The sequence below is a fragment of the Phocoena sinus genome, chromosome 12 (assembly GCF_008692025.1).
Source record: "Phocoena sinus isolate mPhoSin1 chromosome 12, mPhoSin1.pri, whole genome shotgun sequence".
Taxonomy (NCBI): Eukaryota; Metazoa; Chordata; class Mammalia; order Artiodactyla; family Phocoenidae; genus Phocoena; species Phocoena sinus.
Window position 1 is genome coordinate 88317697 of NC_045774.1, and position 24257 is coordinate 88341953.

The window sequence follows — 24257 nt, forward strand, 5'->3', positions numbered from 1 at the left end:
AAATCAATTAGAATGAATAGATAAACACTCCAGTCAACAACAGCAGAATAGCATTATGCTCAAATGCACATGGAACATTTTCCAAGATAGATTATTTACTAATACAAGCTGCAATATATTATAAAATATTGAAATTTTTAAAAAGTATGTTTTCTGACCACCCTGAAATGAGATTAGAAATCAAAAACAATTTGATAAATTCACAAAAATGTGGACATTAACACAATTCATATAAGTCAATTAATCAAAAATAAATCAAAATAGAAGAAAATCAATTGAGATTAATTAAAATGAAGACACAACATGTCAAAACCCATGTGATGTAGGTGATGCAGTGCTTAGAATATAAATTATAGCTGTAAAAATCAAGGACAATCTCAATCAATATCCTAAACTTCTAATTTAACATGATGGAAAATGTAGAAAGGAAGGAAATTATAAACTGTAGAGTGAAATGAATTAAATAGAATATAGATAAAGAAGAGAGAATATCAACAAAACCAACGTCTATCCTTTCAAACGATTAACAAAATGAATAATCCTTACCTATACTAAGACAGACAGAATAATCAAATTACTAAAATTAGGAATGATAAAGAGAGTATTATTTCTGAAATTACAGAAAGGAAAAGGATTTTAAGGAAACATAATGAACAGTTGTATATCCAAAAATCTAGGTAACTATGAAGAAATGGAGACATTCCTAGAAAAACATAAACTACTGAAACTCACTCCAGAAGAAACAGAAAATCTAAATAGATTTTTTTAAGTGAAAAGTTTGAATTATTAATTCAATGAACAAACAAAAGATTCACACTAAAAAATATCCAGGACTAAATAGCTTCACTGGGGAATACTTGAAACATGTAAAGCAGATAAAATAGAAATTATTAACTCTCCTAAAAATAAACGAGGGAACATTTCTCAACTCATTCTATGAGGCCAGTGTTACATTGATAGCAAAATCAAAGACATCACAAGAAAGTAAAACTACAGACCAATATGTCTAATTAATCTGAACACAAAAACTCTCAACACAATTGTATGCAGCAGATCCAGTAACATATAACAAAGATTATACACCATGACCACATGAGATTCATCACAGAAGTGCAAAGTTGGTTTAATTTTCTAAAATCAATTAATGTAATATGTCATGTCAATTTAATAAAGGTGAAAAAGAAGACATATGATAATTTCAATAGATGCAGAGGAAAAAGGCATTTGACAGAATCCAACACCCTTTCATGATAAAAACAAAAAGAAAAATGAAGATACAATGGAACTTCTTCCTTCAAACTAATAAATTAAAAAAGAGAGAGACAAAACAAAACTAACTTATTTAATGACAAAATAATGGAAATGAAAATTAAAAACCAGATAATACTTTATACCCTCTATTATCAATAACATGATCAAAAAGAAAGATTAATAGAAAATACTGGTGTTGGTGAGGATTTGGAGAAATTGGAACCCTCATATGCTGCTGTTGGTATATAAAATGGTACATGCAGGTACTTTGAAAAGGGGAGTTATAGATTTCCATAAAACCCAGCAATTTCTAGTAGATACTCAAAAAAATGAAAATATGTTTTCTATACAAAAACTTCTACATTAAAGTTTGTAAAGTTTTATTCTTTCATAATAGTCAAATATTTGAAACAACCCAAATGTTTATCAAGTGATGATAAATGGAAAACAAAATGCATTACATTCATGAAGTGGAATATTACCAAGCAATAAAAAGTAATGAATTCCTAATACATGCCACAATATGAACGAACCTTGAAACCATTGTGCTGTGGTAAAGAAGTCAGTCACAAATGACACAAGTACAGATCAATAAATATTTGTTTTAAAAAACAATTATTTTTCAGGATCTTTTTTTATAAAATAATATCCTTTATTCTGTAATATAAATGCATTTTTTCTGACTGTGTTTCACTCTGTTTACGGTAAAAGAAGTTTACCATAATTTAATGAGAATACACAGGGTTCTTTAGTAGAGGGTAATGGGGAAATGGCTTACTATTAGATCATAGATAAAACTGAATTGCAACCTTATACTTTATTTGGGATCAGATTCTGAATGTGTTCAGAGACCTAAAGTTAAAAGGAAAAACAAAAATATGATGTAACTGAAAGAAATGTAGAAAAATATCTCATGATTTTGAAATGGAGAACTTTTAAAACTACACTATTGATACAATGAAGTGTCACCTCACACTGGTCAGAATGGTCATCATCAAAAAATCTGCAAACAATAAATGCTGGAGAGTGTGTGGAGGAAAGGAAACCCTCCTACACTGTTGGTGGGAATGTAAATTGGTACAGTCACTATGGAGAACAGTATGGAAGTTCCTTAAAAAACAAAAATAAAACTACCATATGACCCAGCAATCTTACTCCTAGGCATATATCCAGAAAAAAACATAATTCAAAAAGATACATGCACCCCAGCGTTCATTTCAGCACTATTTACAATAACCAGGACATGAAAGCAACCTAAATGTCCATTAAAAGAAGAATGGATAAAGAAGATGTGGAACATATATACAGTGAAATATTACTCAGCCATTAAAAAGAACAAAATAATGTCATTTGCAGCAACGTGGATGGACTTAGAGTTTGTCATACTGAGTGAAGTAAATCAGACACAGAAAGACAAATGTCATACGTTATTACTTATATGTGGAATCTAAAAAAAGGGCACAAATGAACTTATTTACAAAACAGAAGTAGAGTCATGGATGTAGAAAACAAACTTATGGTTATGAGGGGATGGTAGGGGAGGGATAAATTGGGAGGTTGGAATTGACATATACACACTATTACATATAAATAGATAACTAATAAGAACCTGCTGTATTGCACAGAGAACTTACTCAATACTCTGCAATGGCCTATATGGGAAAATAATCTAAAAAAAAAAAAAGGAGTGGATATATGTATATGTACAACTGACTCACTTTGCTGTACACCTGAAACTAACACAATATTATAAATCAACTATACACCAATAAAAAATTTTAAAAATAAAATAACTAAAACTAAACTCACAAGGTACAACTTATAAAGCCAAACAATTATAGTATTGCAATAGAAATTAAGGATTTCTTTCAAACGAATGACACTAGCAAAACAACAAAATAACAACAATAATGTTAACAGGTGGTTGATCATTCATGCAAAAATATTTTTCTACTGATATATACTTCATAATAGTACAACTTAAAGTGTATAATATAAATGAAGTATTTAACACAGGTTTGAGCCTGACCACATTTTTGCCCTAAAATGTTCAAAAATATTATCTGGGAATTTGGAAAAACTTAATGGAGACAAAAAAAAAAAAAAAATCCCACCAAAGTTTTGTCCCTCAGGACTTCCAGATAGTTTTTGCTAAGTATGGGATCATAATTTCAGAAAACCAGGAAAGACTCTGAAGTGTTCATGGCTCCAACGCATGTATGAAGCTTCAAGCTTATGCACAAGTCACCAATCCTTACTTATTACCAGACATATAATAAAATGAAATCAATTCATTCATACACTCATCAAACATTTATTGAGCACTCCTTAATTAGAAAACATTGTGCAAAATGTTGTGGAAATGAGATCAAATAATGCACCATCCATAGGTAAATTAATATTCTCCTCAGAACACATCTCATGGTCATTTCATTTCATTTAGAAAGCAAATATCTTTTTAAACTACTAAAATAACTATTATTTTCACTTTCTAAAGACACAAGTAGTTTGTTTTATAGCACTGAATTTTATGACTTTCTTTCTGGAAACTTAAATTAAACCTGTTTCCCTACAGTCTATTTTAGGAGTTTCACATTGTCCATGTAATACTAAGTATAACCAAAAACACTATTTTTCAGTCATAAGCAAGAGTCCTATTTCAAAGTGTAAAATCTAAAAGTCCGTGATAAAAGCAGATATAGCTTCAAGACCTATGTCTGTAGAGTCAGGAGGCTTGTATAAATATATGCTTATGTGAATTTGCCAGAGAAATATATTTTATTTGTGGTTTAAAAAAAATTTCTGAACCAAGAAGTCTTATGATTATTAATTTCTAAGACTATTGTAATTTCTACCGTGATATCAGTACCTTTTTATTAAGATATGAATTTCTTGTTCTCTGTTTATTTTTAATTTTTTGTTTAACATGCAAACTTTGCTGCCTCCCAGGCAAAAGTTTTTTGTGTTACATTTTACTTTTGGAAAAAGAAAAATAAACTGGACTATATATAAAAGTGGCTTATTGTTTGTGTGTATGTATGTATGCACGTATTTTTGGTTTTTATTAGTCTTGGTAGCACTAAACCAGGGGTTCCCTGGCAGGAACTGAACTGCACAGCAGGAGGTGAGTGGCAGGAGAGTGGGCAGAGCTTCATCTGCCACTCCCCATCGCTCCCCATTGCTCATTTTACTGCCTGAGCCATTGCTCGTGTTACTGCCTGTACCATTGCTCACATTACCGCCTGAAGCATCCCCACCACCACCTCCCCGTCCGTGGAAAAACTGTCTTCCACGAAACTGGTCCCTGGTGCCAAAAAGGTCGGGGACCGCTGCAGTAAACCACGTTTTCTCTAGTGGCTGGATCCTTTTGACTATTGCATTTACATGCACTGATATATTTTTTACTCTTTATTGTCCACTGGAAAATATCACCTTGTTTCCTTAAGCTTTATAGTAAAATGATATAGAGGTCATTACTTAATTCATTTAAGCAATTCCAAAATAGATATTATTATACTGTCCATATGGATGTCAAAATTAATTACAATAAACTTAATTAAAGGAAGCATTTTTGTATAATTAAGTTTCAACTATAGTGTGGGTTGAAACTTAGCTAATGGATACACAATTCTCTCTCAGGTACCTTTTTTTTCTTTCTCTTTTGGGAGCAAACCAATATGGTGTTAAGCATATACAGTCAAAATTTGACTATATTATAGCTTCAGGCTCTATGACTTTTCATGCTTTTTTCATATGTCAAATAATAAAAATGTTTTTATGCATGTTAGATGATTCTGTGCTACCCGGGCCATATTTTTATTTTAGTCCATAATATCTAGATAGCTTTTTAAATGTCTAACCTTTTTTGCATTGCTTTTCAAATTGTCTTCTAAGACTATGAACTTTTTGAAGGTATTTATTCAGAACTTTTAAGATGACCTTTCTCTTGAGCCTCACCCAATTTTAAGATACGTTTTATGAAAACATAGTAAAATAATATTAATGGAGCATCTGCTGTATATAAGACCTATGGACCATAATCTTAGGACTCAGAGTAATACATAAAGTAATATATTTAATGTCTTCTATTTCTAGATTATTTTTCTATTAAAAACCTAAATGGTGAATAAAACTATTAAATGACAATATTTAATACTGAGACCATACTTTTAACATACATACTTTCAACTAATGTGTTCCTTTGTCCTTTCAAAGTGAATGAGCATTATTAATAATTAATCTATAAAATGTGATTAAACCAGGCATGATATAGACAGACTTATATACCATGTGACAGTTTAGAGTTTACCTAGAATTTTTTTTTTTTTTTTAACAGAGTCATAGGGGGTGGCAAGTGAGAGGTCATTGAAGGGGAGTAATTGTGTTCTATAACTTTATTTCAGGTAAACATAAGCACATTTGACATAGCTGGTGACAGAGTAACCTGCCCAGTAATTAATATACTTCATCCTCCTCTATGAAGTAGATCTAGTACTGATGATTTTACAGATAAGAAAATTATTTATAAATAAAAATTATTTATAAAGTTATATATATATTATTTATATATTTATTATAATTATATATAAAAGAGAAAATCATTTATAAAATAAGTTAGAGAAGAAAAATTAGAGCCAAGCCTGGTGCATTGAATATATCAAACCATTCACTATACTGCCTGCCATTAACAATCTCAGTGATCCTTGGCAAACTGCATCAAATGGCCAAGTTTTTTACAATGACAAGAAGAAAGGTTTGAACTAACTGAATTTTGACACTCTTGCTGGCCCCAAACACCTACCATCATATACTTTTATGAGTGTAATGACTTAGGTTCAGTAGGTTAATTTTCATTAATAATAACAGAGTGATTTGACATTGCTCTTCTCAACTCATTATCATGTTTATATGATTATTTTAAGTGTCCTTTGAATAGTTGGCAAGGGATATTTGAAAATCAAAACAAATTAGACCAAAAATTTTCAGTATTTTTTAGGTATCTTTCTCGCCTTATGCTTTCTTTTTCTTATGACTTATATGTATGTATATGCAATATCCAAAGGAATAAATGTGGTATATTTTATAAGTTATAATCATTAAAATGGTATCTTATAATCCACATTACCTAAGGTGATACCTAGCATATAAAGAAGACCCAAGAATATTTGTTCAATACACTTAATAAATAACTGAAGTACTCAAAAGATGTGTGTATATGAAATGAAGAAAATACAAGTTAAAAACCAGTATCTCTCTAACTTCAGAAAAACATTCCTCCTTTTTTGATAGCTAATCTGGCTCTCACCATTAAACCTATAGATATTTTCAATAATTTACAAGAAACACAGACTATATTTCACAATTATCTTGAAATAGAGAAAACCACATTAAAAACTACTAGAAAATATTGGCTAAATTGAAATTACCATAGGAATTAATATTGTTTGCATGCTATTAAAGTCTCATCAGGATTTTCAACATCATTGAAATCTATACTTAAAAAATTTAAAATGACTCAATGAATTGCATTCATGTACTCAAGAAATATAGATATTTAAAAATTCCAATATAGCTCTTAAAGGCTCTGGACGCGCAGGCTCAGCAGCCATGGCTCACGGGCCCAGTCGCTCCGCGGCACGTGGGATCCCCCCAGACCGGGGCACGAACCCGCGTACCCTGCATCAGCAGGCGGACTCTCAACCACTGCGCCACCAGGGAAGCCCTTCATCTATATCTTTAAAGAATAATTGCACTCAGTGAAAAATTGAGTTTGAATAATCCATTATGTGTAATAGTAAACACACACACACACACACACACACACACACACACACATACACTATACAATAACTCTCCTCCTGCCTCATCATCCCATCATGTAAGATAGGTTAATTTCCTCTCTTAATAATTCCCAGAATATTTGTACTTAATCCAACCTCAGAGATATTGTAATAATCTACTTATCACCTTCCCCACCCCCTGCAAATTCTGAGTGTCTTTCCAACACCTCATTTATTTATTCAATCATTACACATTGAACAAGATTTCTTGGGTCCTTCTCTCTGTGCTAGGAACTGGCATATACTAGCATATATACTGGTGATAAGAATTCAGAGGGAATAAGACAGCCATTGTTCCTGCCTTCAGATAATTTACACTATAGGCAACTAAAAAACTGAGATACTCAAGCATTTGCAATAAAACTTATTAGAGTTATAAATATTAGGGTAAGCAGAGGGTGCCTTCCTTGAGATAAAGCCAGAAATTTGTTCACATCAGCATTACCTCATTTAGGTCAATGCCAATCACATAGACAATGCAAACATATACTTATGGAACAAATATAGGAGTGAATGAATGAATACTATCAATAGAACCTAGTATTAATTAAAATCCTATTAGTTTTAGGCATGAGATAAAATATTTCAAACTTGTTTTGTGCTGGATCAGCCTATCAATAGTGATGCCATTGTCCAGGAATGCCCGGGGCCCTCACCTGGCCTGCACTACCCGTGGCAGTCCTCACAGACATTTCCCCAACTGGAACCCATGTGGCCACCAGACTGGCCCTTGTTGTTCTTATCATGATTGTAAGATGCACCTCAGCAATAATCATCAGAGAACTTTGACAAACAAGTTTTATTACCATAGTTTGTGGAGGAGGGTAGATGGCACTCCTGGGCCACACAGCAAAGTCGCAGCTCAGGTAAAGAGACAGAGAAGACCTGGGGTTCTGCTTTTACTGGGGCCCAGGGTGGGGTGCCTAGTGGTTTCAGTGTTCATTCTATTAGTGAATTTAAAACATGAACGTGGGAATTAAAGAGCAGGAAGGGAAAAGCAGGGTCCCCACAAAAGTTTATTTATCAAGGTCAAACAGGGCTTTCTAAAACGGGAAAGTTCTTGGGGTTTGGGGCTTGGCTTGGCTTTTTATGTACTTGTGTAGCTGGCAGTGTGTTTATTTCAGATGAATGTCTTTGAAATGAATGCCTTGGTAATCAAAAGCGTAATGTCAGGCACTTATACTACTATCAAAAATTGTCATAATTTTCAGGCAATCACTCTAGAGAAATTTCCAGCACATTTTCGCAAAAATCCTGACAAACACGCACCGTCATTTCACCTCAGCAGGTCACATAACAGTTAAGTGGCAGGACCTGTATTTGAGTCTAGATCTGTTTGTTGCCAAAGTTCTTTTCAAGCATCATTCTGCACAATAACCAAAATTAAATTTTGCCAAGAATGGACACTTCCTACAAGAATATTTTAAAAGTATACCACACAACCTTCTTTAATATGTTCTTATCCTGTGGATTTAAGTAAATATGTGATAAACATTTAAACATGTTAAATTATATGATTAATTCGGATTTTTTTGCTTTTCAGATGCAGCTGTTTTCTTGGTCACATGTTTAGAGTCGGTATACTCAATGTTGATGACTGCCTAGGAAACCAGAGCACATCAGTGCAAGGCCTCTGCCTGACCCATTTGCACACCTGCAGTTGTAGCTCTCTGCAAAGATGTGAAAGACACATCTGTGAAATAGAAACTGAAGATTGTAAATCTGCACCCTGCAAAAATGGAGCAACAGGTACACATTTATATGGCTATTTCTTTGGCAAATATTTCCCAGGATTTACAGGCAAGTAAGTATTTCTTGAAATCGAATTGTCTAGTGGATAAGGTGGTTAATACATTTATTTAACATATCTCAAATGTGTCTAATGATCAGTTGTAGCTTGCTTTCTCATTCGGCAAAGTAAAAATATCTTCCCTTGGAATAATAGGATTGCTTCTTTGGGCAATTACACGGCTGACTACACAGCTCTGGCTCATGCAAATAAGGATGCTAAGGCCAGGCTGCACCTCTAAGAATATAATTTATTTATCAAAGGTCTGAAGAGAAAATAGGCAACCATAACCTCCCAATAATAGTGCCTAAACAGCTTCAGTACACCCTTCAACATACTGTTTGGCTGCCTAAGCAAACTGAGTGCCAAATTTTTCCTAGTTTAAAAGCAAAATTTTGTTTCAGTATTTTTGAGGTTAGTTTAATGCCCTCACATTAATAAGACTAAAAAATAAAAACATAAAATCACAACCATACTATATTCTTTGTAAAATCATAGAGGACAAATTTCACAGGGGCTACATAGTAAAAAGGCAGGTTTTGATACAAAAATATCAGAGATTAAGCATTAAAATTTATGTTATTTGAGATTTTATGCTTGGTCTTACATTGAAGTGCTGTTCATAATAATTTCAAAACTTATTTATTATAATTGCCTTATAAAAATCAGTATGGAGACAATACAGGAAGAAAACATAACTGTCACTTTTAAATCACACCTAACTTTAAATAAAATAATGAAAAAATTGTCATGCAGTATAATATCCCATTTTATTAAGCAGACCCAAATCTAGAAGCTATTTGGAGTTCCATCTTAAAATGAAAAAAATGTTTTCCCTATTCGATATTTAAAGTAATACACTGAAGTTTTTGGCGGAAATTTAAAAAGATAAGTTCTAATAACGGAAATGATGATATCATTGGAATAAACGTATGGCCATCCAGATTAGCTTTTTAAGGATGAAAATATATTTGAGTGCACAAATTCTGGTAAGCTTGCTAAAAAGTTTCTCCCATTACTTCACATTTCACATTTCAAACATGTTTTTAGTAAAAATAAGATAGCATAAAATGTGCTAGTGTTGTTGAAATAGTTGTATCTGACTTAGAAAAAACATATACATATATTCATCTGTTTTTATCACATAGGGTACCTTTGAGAATTCAGTGAAAATACAATGTTAATCAGCAATTATACATAAAATAGAATAAAGAATTAAACTTAACTCTTCTAATACCATTACTAAGAGAAAATGTAATTTGGTATTTTAATTATTTGTGTATATATGTATATATACATATGTATATGTATACACATTATCAATGAGCAATCTATTATTTTATATTTCAAGACTGAATATTACAGTTATCCATTATATGATCATTCAATATATATTATATACACATTCTTCATATAGTTAAACCACACATTATATAGTACTTACCATTGGTATATACTAAAAATAATTCATATGACTTACTTCCCAGCTGGGAATAAAAACATTCCATACCCATCTGATTGTTTTTCCAATCTGAAACACAAAGTTGTATCTGATTTTGATTTTGATTTCATGGAGTAATAAAAAATTTTGAGTATTTAAAATTTGAAATTATATTTGGAATACTTTTTACAGGCTTTTCATTATTATTTTTTTTTTCTTCTGGGAAATGTGTCTTTACTTAATCACAGTTCTTATAAAGACAGTTTCACTTATCTCTTTCCAGGGAGATAATAGTATTATCTGCGAATAAGGGTAGATATAAAAAATTTACTTAATTGATTTTATAGTACTGTTTGGTCAAATTTCTAGGATCAAGTACAATGCTAGTGGTAAAAGTGGTCATCTTCTTGTTCCTGAATTTCATGAGACTTTGTGTCTCCATGCCACATGGTGTTGGCTTGGTATTAAGTAGATAATAAATAAGGTGGAATCTTTCCATTTCCAATTTAAAACATTTTAAATAGAAATAAAGGGGGAAGTAAAAATATGGCATAATAGCCATTTGATAGAGTAACATTTGCTTTTATTTACTTTTATAATTTTTAAATACTTTTGTATAGACATACAATAATGGACTTTTATGTGTGTTTATATTTATTTATTTTTAAAATATTTAGTTAAAAACTTTTGTCAGTTGCTTGTGCTTTACTTCCGAAGGACATTTCAAGATCATGATTACTCTTTTGCTCTGTGCTTCATCTCCCATGAACCAGTCATTTTTGTCCCATTATCACCATCACCCCCTAATAGTTTATGTGTGTTTCTAGAAAATTTGTTTTCAGTGTTACAGTTTTGTGCTTATTTTATGCAAAGATGTGGACAACTCTTCTTACTCTGTACTCTGAAATATTTAAAATAAACTGGTTTGAAAGGATGAAAAAATTCCTTCGGGTTTACCAACCAACCAACAAAATAAGTATTTCTGCTAATTACTCTTAGAAAGGTTAGTTATTCTCTAAACTTCTTACATTTTCCAGGGCTTTATTGAGTCAATTTACTAGTTTACATGACTTGAGATAATTATTAAAATCATTGGCATTTAAATAATAATTTTATCTGAATTAATGTTTATTTCTTAATTTTATTCTGATTTTTATATGTATGTGTGTTTTCTTTCTAATTAGAATAGAGTTTATACAATTATTTTTATTTTCAAGGAAGTTATTCATATATTTAACAATTGTCAAGTTTTTTCTGCTTTTTTAATTTAATACTATATACATTTAATTATAGAATTCCTTTCTCTAGCTTTACTAAACTTTCCAATGTCTTGCTCTTTTCTTTCTTTACTTTTTATTTCTTTGTTAACCTTTAGGTAATTTACAAATTATCAAATTTTCTTTGTTATTTGGTAATGCAAAATTGGAGGCTAGAGATTTTACTCGGGGTATTGTTTGCTTGTACTCTAGAAATTTGATATGCAATTTATTTGCAGTGTTTTCTAAGTAGACTGTTATTTAAGGTTTGATTTCCAATTTCATCCATCAGTGAATATGGCATTTTAAGTTATGCTTTCTGAGTTACTTGGCAATTTTGTTTATTGTTTGGTTATTAATTTCCAGTCACTGCATCATTAACACAGAACAGGGTCATCGATAATTGCTATTTGGTATATTTTTTCTTTTATTTGGAAGTATATAGAGAAGTTAAATCATCTTTTTACCATTTTCCCAACTGTATGGGGATTACAGGTAGCTACTGGGGGTCTGAAGGGAAAGGGGCTAAGAAAAATCCCTACAGTCAAGCAGAAACAGTGTTGTAGTTTGTTAGTAGTCCATGTATTCAGGACAAAAGTAAGGAGTGTTGGATTCATATGACTTATCTGCTATCATTGGCTTAGCATATCACAGTTCTTATAAGAATAATACTTGGACATTTAGACATAATGTATATTGTCTATGAATATTCTTTAAAATTTGTTTTTCTGTGATTTAGGTTTGGGATAAGACTAATCCTAGGAGTTTTTCAGAAAAGGATTTTTAGGTGCCATTTCAGATGTAACAAATCCAAATATTTGGAAGTAGTATTCAAGAACAAAAATGTTTCAGTTTGTAATTCGGACTCCCGTGTGTCTTTGATGGAATGATTCTCGTATATTTCTTCATAGATGTAAACTTACACGTAAATATAAATGGGTTTACATACTTTGTCGTTCCATTTCCCCATATTAATTGATATTTACACACACCTTCACTACTCTTTACATGCTTACCTTATGGGTTATAAATTTTTAATTACCTTACCATACTTTAATAAAAATCAGTACTTGTACCACATTCCAGACCATACACAGACCTTATATATTTGAACCACATCTAACCCTCTCTAGATATCTACATAATTTGTATATGTTGTTCTGCATATATTTAAAACTATTCAAGACATTATTACTATAATTTTATACACTCTATCTATACTTATCCACATTGTGCCATTTTACTTATTTTATTACTTTCCTATATCTCCAAGCTTCCAACAGATTCCTTTTTACCAAACATATGATAATTACTATTTAGAATATCATTTTCAGCTTTTCTTCTGGGATGAATTCTCCATTTTCTATTTGTCTGAATGTATTTTTAGTTCACCTTTATATTTAAAAGATGTTTTATGGTAAGTGATAAGCAAATGAGTTAAATGAAAGAAGGAACTGTAACTACAAGTTAAATAACTTTACAATAATGTATTTAAAGATGTATGTCTCTGTATGGCTATATTGCTATATTGTGCATATATATATATATATATATATACACACACAAACACATATATGTATATGTATGTATCTATCATCTGTAAGTCTATTTATCTATCTATCCTTCCTATGATATTGCTAACCCTATAATATCTTTGACTCCTGTTTATCAGCTTCTATATTCCTATTTTTTATTTTATAAAACATATCATGTCACAGAGAATTTAGAAAAAGGCTCAGACAGCTGAGATATCAAATGATTCACACAATATATGCCACAACTTGAACCATTCTCTCCAGGTCTCTACTTATAGAATTCCATCATATTTTAAGTTTGAGGCTTCTGTATACTGATTATGTTCTAAAAAACAGAAAAAATGGGGATGGGGTCAAAATATTTAACAAATCCAAAACTTTAAATATTTTAAGATAATTATTCTCCCATAACAATTTATTCTCATTTAGCAATTAATACATATTTAGTCCTATTAATAATAGGGGAATAATAGTTATGCTTACACTGATCCTTGGATTTTTGCTTCCTGAAGCCTGATCTAACCAAATAAGAGCAATAGAAACATATTTGAGAGGTAATAATAAAGAAAATGCTATGGAAAAAGACAGATATTCTTCACTCTGGAAGATTCCTATCTGTCCTTTGCAGATTTATATTGAAACTTCTTCCAAAAAAGACAAAAAAAAGCATAATTAAACAGAAAATATGTGACTTTTAAAATGACAAAGGAATTGCAGCCTCAGTGAAAGTAGCCTGTGTTATTATGACTGGATGGCAGCTCTTTGGCTCCAGAATTTTCTTTCAAGTTCTGATTTCATTTTAAATTGTGATTTTCCCTAACTCATTAAAATGCAAAATCTATACAAAACAATGTTTTCATAGTTATAAAATAATTTACTAAATGTTGCATTTCAGGAAGAAAAAGGTTATGTTCAGGAATTTAATTAGTGACCTGGCAACACTAGATATTCAACATTGGCTCTAATTGTATGCATATCTGGGATTTCCTCCAAAAGAACTTGATTCTTAAAGGTCAAACATTTATATCAAAGTGTTTTAAAATAACCGTCTTGTAATAAGGAGGATGAACAGCTTTTCATCAGAAGCAATGCAAATTAACTTCCCAAGAGAAATGACCCAATATATTCATCTTACACATGAGATATTTGTATTGATATATACACCATTTATGTTGACTTCATTTGTATACCGTGGAGAATTTGAAAGAAAATGGCATAAAAATATAAACATGAACATCACCCACTCTGGGCCAAAGTAGCTGAAGAAAAATTGTTTTTGGTCCTGTTTCAATCAGAGAAAGTAATCTCTATATAGCACCTTACTTATTTTTCAATTTTTCCATTATATAGGTTGGCATTCTATTTCCCTTTTGTCTACTTGCTCACATTACTGTTATGAAATATTGAAGGGATCTTGAGCTTCCCAAGAGAAATCCAGCACATTAACAGGATGCGGTAATATTACTAGAATATAAGACTCTTTTAACTCTTCCAGGCTTTATTTAATTTCATTATCTTTCATTTTCCCAGTGAAGTTAAAAACCAGCAATAAACCAGTTAACAAAGCAGCAGCCATCCAAACAAATAAAAATAACACAAAACTACAGACCCTATTTAAATATCAAAAAGCCCAAGATCACAAAGAATTTAAAACTGCTTCCCAATTTCAATATGAAACTACCCAACATAAATAGGTAACATGTTATTGATAATTTAGTTTGGTATTTTCTTTTCTCTTCATTCAAAGCACTTTAGTTCTTTGAAAGAAAGAATTATTAGTACTTGTTAGGTAAGATATTTTTTTTTTGGTTTTCATTTCAATGAATCTTAAGTACATCGATGGACATAGTTTTATCAATATTGAAGGAAATCCAAAAAAGAGAGTATATATGTACATGTATAGCTGATTCATTTTGCTGTTCAGTAGAAAACTAACACAACATGTAAAGCAACTATACTCCAATAAAAATTAATTTTAAAAATTTGAAAATATATGTATATTTCCATGGGTTTCTGAGTCCTAATTTTTAATTTAAAATAAATAGAAACTTTATTTTTTTTAATTCAGTGAAGACTCTGTCTTGGGGGGTAGTCAATAATTTTGCCTGTGAGATTAGAGAACATATTATCTGAGCTGAGCCCCGAAGGATGAATGGGGTGAAACCGAGATTTAAAAGGCCCTGTGAAAGGCAAGGTACCCATAAATAAGAAACAACAAGTCACAGCAAGAAGTCTATAATTGGCAGAGATTGAGATAATCCACAGGTCCTCATTGTTAATATGAAAGTGTGATACATGACTAGAGTACAATAATTTCCATTATTTAGCAACTGAGCAAACACCAAATGAGAGTAAATGAGAACAGAGGTTGAGATAAACATGTATTTTTTTATACAGATTTAGGTATCAAAATGACATGTTGCAGTTAGAAAAATGATATTTCTGTGTTTATAATACTTTTATATTTTCTAACTTGATGTTTTCTGTGTTTATAATATCAACAGGCATAGTGAGGAAATGGTGAGGAAGAATATTTGAGGTGGCTCAGAATTTCGATTTCACTACCTGGTTGCTTTGTTATCCCAGGAAGCATTTGTTTTTATCCAGGCAGCCTCAGGATGGATAGAGGCCAAAGCAGCCAGTGATGACAATTTGGTCATCATCCAAAATATTGTATAAATAATATGTAAGTTCCAGCATATCTGGGAGTTTTTGTTCCTGTTTATTTCTTTTTTTTTTCTGCATATCATTATACATTAAATGATGTAGTTCTCAAATTACATTATCTTTCCATCAGGTACCAAGTTACTTCTGCACTCATATCCAACTTGATTATCCAGTAATATTCTGAATATGTGTATTTAGGGAATTTCCTTTTATTATAATTTCCATATGGGTAGATACTGCCATAATTTCTTTATATTTTTGTCGTTTCTAATTTCTCTGAAAATTGTATTGTTAGTACATTATATAAACAAGCTTCCAAAGCTACTGAAGGAAAGTGCCTCTCCAAAATAATCATTTTTTATGAATAGAAGAATAACAGGGCTTTTCTTGCTGTCAGGACAGTTCTTAAGAGATTTTCTAATCTGCACAAGCTTCAAAAATGCTGACTAAATCTAAGAAGTATTATAAAACAGCAGCCAGAAATTTAACAGAGGAAAAAATATTTTGTTTTGTATTCCTTGGAAAATGATTGTGACTTCTCTATATTCTGTTATTTGACTACAATTTAAAGGTAATCCTGAGCTGGTCTCATGAATAAGAAACTGATGTTTTTTAATTTAAATTCTATTTTAAAAAATGGACAACTATTCAGTAAAAATAACAATGAAATGATTGCAGATTTCAGAGATTGCATGTTTCAGAGATTCAGGCCAAAAATAATGTATTAGAAAATGACACAGTATATCCAATCTTCCAATTTGTCCTTTTGTTGTTTTAAATTTAATATCTATTTTATATTTATCAAATATAAAATAATATATATTTTATATTTATTTATATTTATATTTATAGACCTGAAGGTCTATAATAACTTTTCAAACAACCATTAGTTTTAGTGTTTTTATAGGAATGTTGAGTTTCAAAAATTATTTTGAAATACTTTTCTTTCGAGGGAGTACATTAATGTTAGTGAGATCTTTAAACAGAAAAATAAAGGTTGACATATCTTCTGTGTCACATCAGAAGATATGGCATACAGAAGTTATTCCAATTTGCCCAGACCTAAGACACACCCAGAAAACATCAAATGCTGACAGTGAGTACACACATTTTTTTTTTTTTTTTTTTTGTTTTTTTTTTTTGTTTTTTTTTTTGTTTTTTTTTTTGTTTGTTTTTTTTAAACATCTTTATTGGGGTATAATTGCTTTACAATGGTGTGTTAGTTTCTGCTTTACAACAAAGTGAATCAGCTATACATATACATATGTTCCCATATGTCTTCCCTCTTGCGTCTCCCTCCCTCCCACTCTCCCCATCCCACCCTTCCAGGCTGTCACAAAGCACCGAGCTAATATCCCTGTGCCTTGCGGCTGCTTCCCCCCAGCTATCTACCTTACTACGTTTGTTAGTGTGTATATGTCCATGACTCTCTCTCGCCCTGTCAAAACTCACCCTTCCCCCTCCCCATATCCTTAAGTCCGTTCTCCAGTAGGTCTGCGTCTTTATTCCTATCTTACCCCTAGGTTCTTCATGACATTTTTTTTCCCTTAAATTCCATATATATGTGTTAGCATACGGTATTTGTCTTTTTCTTTCTGACTTACTTCACTCTGTATGACAGATTCTAGGTCTATCCATCTCATTACAAATAGCTCAATTTCATTTCTTTTAAGGCTGAGTAATATTCCATTGTGTATATGTGCCACATCTTCTTTATCCATTCATCCGATGATGGGCGCTTAGGTTGTTTCCATGTCCTGGCTATTGTAAATAGAGCTGCAATGAACATTTTGGTACATGACTCTCTTGAATTTTGGTTTTCTCAGGGTATTGCCCAGTAGTGGGATTGCTGGGTCATATGTCATCTATTTGTAGTTTTTTAAGGAACCTCCATACTGTTCTCCACAGTGGCTGAACCCTTCACATTCCCCCAGCAGTGCAGAAGTGTCCCCTTTTCTCCACACCCTCTCCAGCATTTATTGTTTCTTGATTTTTTGCTGGGCCATTCTTGACTGGTGTGAGATGATATCTCATTGTAGTTTTGATTTGCATTTCTCTAATGATTAATGATGTTGAGCATTCTTTCATGTGTTTGTTGGCATTCTGTATATCTTCTTTGGAGAAATGTCTATTTAGGTCTTCTGCCCATTTTTGGATGGGGTTGTTTGTTTTTTTGTTATTGAGCTGCATGAGCTGCTTGTAAATTTTGGAGATTAATCCTTTGTCAGTTGCTTCATTTGCAAATGTTTTCTCCCATTCTGAGGGTTGTCTTTTGGTCTTGGTTATGGTCTCCTTTGCTGTGCAAAAGCTTTGAAGTTTCATTAGGTCCCATTTGTTTATTTTTGTTTTTATTTCCATTACTCTAGGAGGTGGGTCAGAAAGGATCTTGCTGTGATTTATGTCATAGAGTGTTCTTCCTATGTTTTCTTCTAAGAGTTTGATAGTTTCTGGCCTTACATTTAGGTCTTTAATCCATTTTGAGCTTATTTTTGTGTATGGTGTTAGGGAGTGATCTAATCTCATACTTTTACATGTACCTGTCCAGTTTTCCCAGCACCATTTATTGAAGAGGCTGTCCTTTCTCCACTGTACATTCCTGCCTCCTTTATCAAAGATAAGGTGTCCATATGTGCGTGGGTTTATCTCTGGGCTTTCTATCCTGTTCCACTGATCTATCTTTCTGTTTTTGTGCCAGTACCATACTGTCTTGATTACTGTTGCTTTGTAATATAGTCTGAAGTCAGGGAGCCTTATTCCTCCAGCTCCTTTTTTCGTTCTAAAGATTGCTTTCGGTATTCGGGGTCTTTTGTGTTTCCATACAAATTGCAAAATTTTTTGTTCTAGTTCTGTGAAAAATGCCAGTGGTAGTTTGATAGGGATTGCATTGAATCTGTAGATTGCTTTGGGTAGTAGAGTCATTTTCACAATGTTGATTCTTCCCATCCAAGAACATGGTATATCTCTCCATCTATTTGTATCATCTTTAATTTCTTTCATCAGTGTCTTATAATTTTCTGCATACAGGTCTTTCGTATCCTTAGGTAGGTTTATTCCTAGATATTTTATTCTTTTTGTTGCAATGGTAAATGGGAGTGTTTTCTTGATTTCACTTTCAGATTTTTCATCATTAGTATATAGGAATGCCAGAGATTTCTGTGCATTAATTTTGTATCCTGCTACTTTACCAAATTCATTGATTAGCTCTAGTAGTTTTCTGGTAGCATCTTTAGGATTCTCTATGTATAGTATCATGTCATCTGCAAACAGTGACAGCTTTACTTCTTCTTTTCCGATTTGGATTCCTTTTATTTCCTTTTCTTCTCTGATTGCTGTGGCTAAAACTTCCAAAACTATGTTGAATAAGAGTGGTGAGAGTGGGCAACCTTGTCTTGTTCCTGATCTTAGTGGAAATGCTTTCAGTTTTTCACCATTGAGGATGATGTTTGCTGTGGGCTTGTCATATATGGCTTTTATTATGTTTAGGAAAGTTCCCTCTATGCCTACTTTCTGGAGGGTTTTTATCATAAATGGGTGTTGAATTTTGTCGAAAGCTTTCTCTGCATCTATTGAGATGATCATATGGTTTTTCTCCTTCAATTTGTTAATATAGTTTATCACATTGATAGATTTGCGTATATTGAAGAATCCTTGCATTCCTGGAATAAACCCCACTTGATCATGGTGTATGATCCTTTTAATGTGCTGTTGGATTCTGTTTGCTAGTATTTTGTTGAGGATTTTTGCATCTATGTTCATCAGTGATATTGGCCTGTAGTTTTCTTTCTTTGTGACATCCTTGTCTGGTTTTGGTATCAAGGTGATGGTGGCTTCGTAGAAGGAATTTGGGAGTGTTCCTCCCTCTGCTATATTTTGGAAGAGTTTGAGAAGGATAGGTGTTAGCTCTTCTCTAAACGTTTGATAGAATTCACCTGTGAAGCCATCTGGTCCTGGGCTTTTGTTTGTTGGAAGGTTTTTAATCACAGTTTCAATTTCAGTGCTTGTGATTGGTCTGTTCATATTTTCTATTTCTTCCTGATTCAGTCTTGGCAGGTTGTGCATTTCTAAGAATTTGTCCATTTCTTCCAGATTGTCCATTTTATTGGCATAGAGTTGCTTGTAGTAATCTCTCATGATTTTTTTTATTTCTGCAGTGTCAGTTGTTACTTCTCCTTTTCATTTCTAATTCTATTGATTTGAGTCTTCTCCCTTTTTTTCTTGATGAGTCTGGCTAGTGGTTTATCTATTTTGTTTATCTTCTCAAAGAACCAGCTTTTAGTTTTATTGATCTTTGCTCTTGTTTCCTTCATTTCTTTTTCATTTATTTCTGATCTGATTTTTATGATTTCTTTCCTTCTGCTAGCTTGGGGTTTTTTTGTTCTTCTTTCTCTAATTGCTTGAGGTGCAAGGTTAGGTTGTTTATTCGAGATGTTTCCTGCTTCTTAAGGTGGGCTTGTATTGCTATAAACTTCCCCCTTAGAACTGCTTTTGCTGCATCCCATAGGTTTTGGGTCGTTGTGTCTCCATTGTCATTTGTTTCTAGGTATTTTTTTATTTCCTCTTTGATTTCTTCAGTGATCACTTCATTATTAAGTAGTGTATTGTTTAGCCTCCATGTGTTTGTATTTTTTACAGATCTTTTCCTGTAATTGATATCTAGTCTCATGGCGTTGTGGTCGGAAAAGATACTTGATACAATTTCAGTTTTCTTAAATTTACCAAGGCTTGATTTGTGACCCAAGATATGATCTATCCTGGAGAATGTTCCATGAGCACTTGAGAAAAATGTGTATTCTGTTGTTTTTGGATGGAGTGTCCTATAAATATCAATTAAGTCCATCTTGTTTAATGTATCATTTAAAGCTTGTGTTTCCTTATTTATTTTCATTTTGGATGATCTGTCCATGGGTGAGAGTGGGGTGTTAAAGTCCCCTACTATGAATGTGTTACTGTTGATCTCCCCTTTTATGGTTGTTAGTATTTGCCTTATGTATTGAGGTGCTCCTATGTTGGGTGCATAAATATTTACAATTGTTATATCTTCTTCTTGGATCGATCCCTTGATCATTATGTAGTGTCCTTCTTTGTCCCTTTTAATAGTCCTTATTTTAAAGTCTATTTTGTCTGATATGAGAATTGCTACTCCAGCTTTCTTTTGGTTTCCATTTGCATGGAATATCTCTTTCCATCCCCTTACTTTCAGTCTGTATGTGTCTCTAGTTCTGAAGTGGGTCTCTTGTAGACAGCATATATAAGGGTCTTGTTTTTGTATCCATTCAGCCAATCTGTGTCTTTTGGTGGGAGCATTTAGTCCATTTACATTTAAGGTAATTATCGATATGTATGTTCCTATTTCCATTTTATATATTGTTTTGGGTTCGCTACTATAGGTCATTTCCTTCTCTTGTGTTTCGTGTCTAAAGAAGTTCCTTTAGCATTTGTTGTAAAGCTGGTTTGGTGGTGCTGAACTCTCTCAGCTTTTGCTTGTCTGTAAAGGTTTTAATTTCTCCATCAAATGTGAATGAGATCCTTGCTGGGTAGAGTAGTCTTGGTTTCAGGCTATTCTCCTTCATCACTTTCAGTATGTCCTGCCACTCCCTTCTGGCTTGTAGGGTTTCTGCTGAGAGATCAGCTGTTAACCTTATGGGGATTCCCTTGTGTGTTATTTGTTGTTTTTCCCTTGCTGCTTTTAATATGCTTTCTTTGTATTTAATTTTTGACAGTTTGATTAATATGTGTCTTGGCGTGTTTCTCCTTGTATTTATCCTGTATGGGACCCTCTGTGCTTCCTGGACTTGATTAACTATTTCCTTTCCCATATTAGGGAAGTTTTCAACTATAATCTCTTCAAATATTTTCTCAGTCCCTTTCTTTCTTTCTTCTTCTTCTGGAACCCCTATAATTCGAATGTTGGTGCGTTTCATGTTGTCCCAGAGGTCTCTGAGACTGTCCTCAGTTCTTTTCATTCTTTTTTCTTTATTCTGCTCTGCAGTAGTTATTTCCACTACTTTATCTTCCAGGTCACTTATCCGTTCTTCTGCCTCAGTTATTCTGCTATTGATCCTATCTAGAGTGATTTTAATTTCATTTATTGCATTGTTCATCGTTGCTTGTTTCATCTTTAGTTCTTGTAGGTCCTTGTTAACTGTTTCTTGCATTTTGTCCATTCTACTTCCAAGATTTCGGATCATCCTTACTATCATTATTCTGAATTCTTTTTCAGGTAGATTGCCTATTTCCTCTTCATTTGTTAGGTCTGGTGGGTTTTTATCTTGCTCCTTCATCTGCTGTGTGTTTTTCTGTCTTCTCATTTTGCTTATCTTACTGTGTTTGGGGTCTCCTTTTTGCAGGCTGCAGGTTCGTAGTTCCCGTTGTTTTTGATGTCTGTCTCCAGTGGCTAAGGTTGTTTCAGTGGGTTGTGTAGGCTTCCTGGTGGAGGGGACTAGTGCCTGTGTTGTGCTGGATAAGGCTGGATCTTGTCTCTCTAGTGGGCAGGTTCACGTCTGGTGGTGTGTTTTGGGGTGTCTGTGGCCTTATTATGATTTTAGGCCGCCTCTCTGCTAATGGGTGGGGTTGTGTTCCTGTTTTGCTAGTTGTTTGGCATAGGTTGTCCAGCACTGTGGCTTGCTGGTCGTTGAGTGAAGCTGGGTGCTGGTGTTAAGATGGAGGTCTCTGGGAGATTTCCGCTGTTTAATATTATGTGGAGCTGGGAGGTCTCTTGTTGACCAGTGACCTGAAGTTGGCTCTCCTACCTCAGAGGCAGAGCCCTGACTCCTGGCTGGAGCACCAAGAGCCTTTCATCCACACGGCTCAGAATAAAAGGGAGAAAAAGTAGAGAGAATTAGTAGAAGTATGAGGAAAGAAAGAAGGAAAGGAGGAAAGGAAGGAAGGAAGAAAGAAGCAAAGAAGGAAAGAAAGGAGGGAGGGAGGGAAGGAGGGAGGAAGGAAGGAAGGAGGGAAAGAAGGAAAAAAAGACAGAAAGAAAGATGATACAGTAAAAATAAAATAAAGTATAATATAGTTATTGAATTAAAAATATTTAGAAAAAAAGGGACGGATAGAACCTTAGGACAAATGTTGGAAGCAAAGCTATACAGAGAAAATCTTACACAGAAGCATACACATACACCTTCACAAAAAGAGGTAAAGGGGGAAAAATCATAAATCCTGCTCCCTGAGACCACCTCCTCAATTTGGGGTGATTCGTTGTCTAAAGGAGGGAGGGAAGGAAGGAAAGAAAGAAAGAACGAAGGTAAAGTATAATAAAGTTATTACAATTAAACTTAATTATTAAGAAAAAGAATTTTTAAAAAAAGGTCATGGACGGATAGAGCCCTAGGACAAATGGTGGAAGCTAGAAGTATACAGACTAGATGTCACACAGGAGCATACACATACACCTTCACAAAAAGAGGAAAAGGGAAAAAAAATCATAGATTTCGCTCCTAAATTCCCCCTCTTCAATTTTGGGATCATTCCTTGTCTATTCAGGTATTCCACAGATGCAGGGTATATCAAGTTGATTGTGGAGCTTTAATCCGCTGCTTCTGTGGCTGCTGGGAGAGATTTCCCTTTCTCTTCTTTGTTTTCACAGCTCACAGGAGCTCAGCTTTGGATTTGGCCCTGCCTCTGCGTGTAGGTCGCTGGAGGGCGTCTGTTTTTTTCGCTCAGACAGGACGGGGTTAAAGGAGCCGCTGATTCGGGGCCTCCGGCTCACTCAGGCCGGGGGTTGGGGGGTGGGGGAAGGAGGGGCACTGCGTGCGGGGCCGGCCTGCGGGCGGCAGAGGCAGCGTGACGTTGCGGCAGAGGCCGGCGTGACGTTGCACCAGCCTGAGGCCCGCCGTGCGCTGTCCCGGGAAGTTGTCCCTGGATCCCGGGAACCTGGCAGTGGCGGGCTGCACAGGCTCCGCGGAAGCGGGGTGTGGAGAGTGACCTGTGCTCGCACACAGGCCCCTTGGTGGCGGCAGCAGCAGCCTTAGCGTCTCCCGCCCATCTCTGGGGTCCGCGGTTTTAGCCGCGGCTCGCGCCCATCTCTGGGGTTTGTGCTTTCAGCCGCGGCTCGCGCCCGTCTCTGGGGCTCGCGCCCTCAGCCGCGGCTCACGCCCGTCTCTGGGGTTTGCGCTTTCAGCCGCGGCTCGCGCCCGTCTCGGGGGCTCGCGCCCTCAGCCGCGGCTCGCGCCCGTCTCTGGGGTTCGCGCTTTTAGCCGCGGCTCGCGCCCGTCTCTGGAGTTCCTTTAAGCAGCGCTCTGAAACCCCTCTCCTCGCGCACCAGGAGACAAAGAGGGAAGAAAAAGTCTCTTGCCTCTTCGGCCGGTGCAGGCTTTTCCCCGAACTCCCTCCCGGCTAGTCGTGGTGCACTAACCCCTTCAGGCTATGTTCAAGCCGCCAACCCCAGTCCTCTCCCTGAGCTCCGTCCAAAACCAAAACCCGAGCCTCAGCTCGCAGCCCCGCCCGCCCCGGTGGGTGAGCAGCAAGCCTCTC

The 24257-nt window shown here is 34.3% G+C and overlaps 1 protein-coding gene across 1 annotated transcript in view; it reads left to right on the plus strand.

The window, feature by feature from the left end:
• EYS (eyes shut homolog) overlaps positions 1 to 24257 on the plus strand; it is a 1696347-nt gene that overhangs the window by 145558 nt on the left and 1526532 nt on the right. Inside the window, 1 exon segment of the mRNA XM_032651890.1 lies at positions 8635 to 8895. Within this exon segment, the coding sequence (XP_032507781.1) occupies positions 8635 to 8895 (261 nt within the window).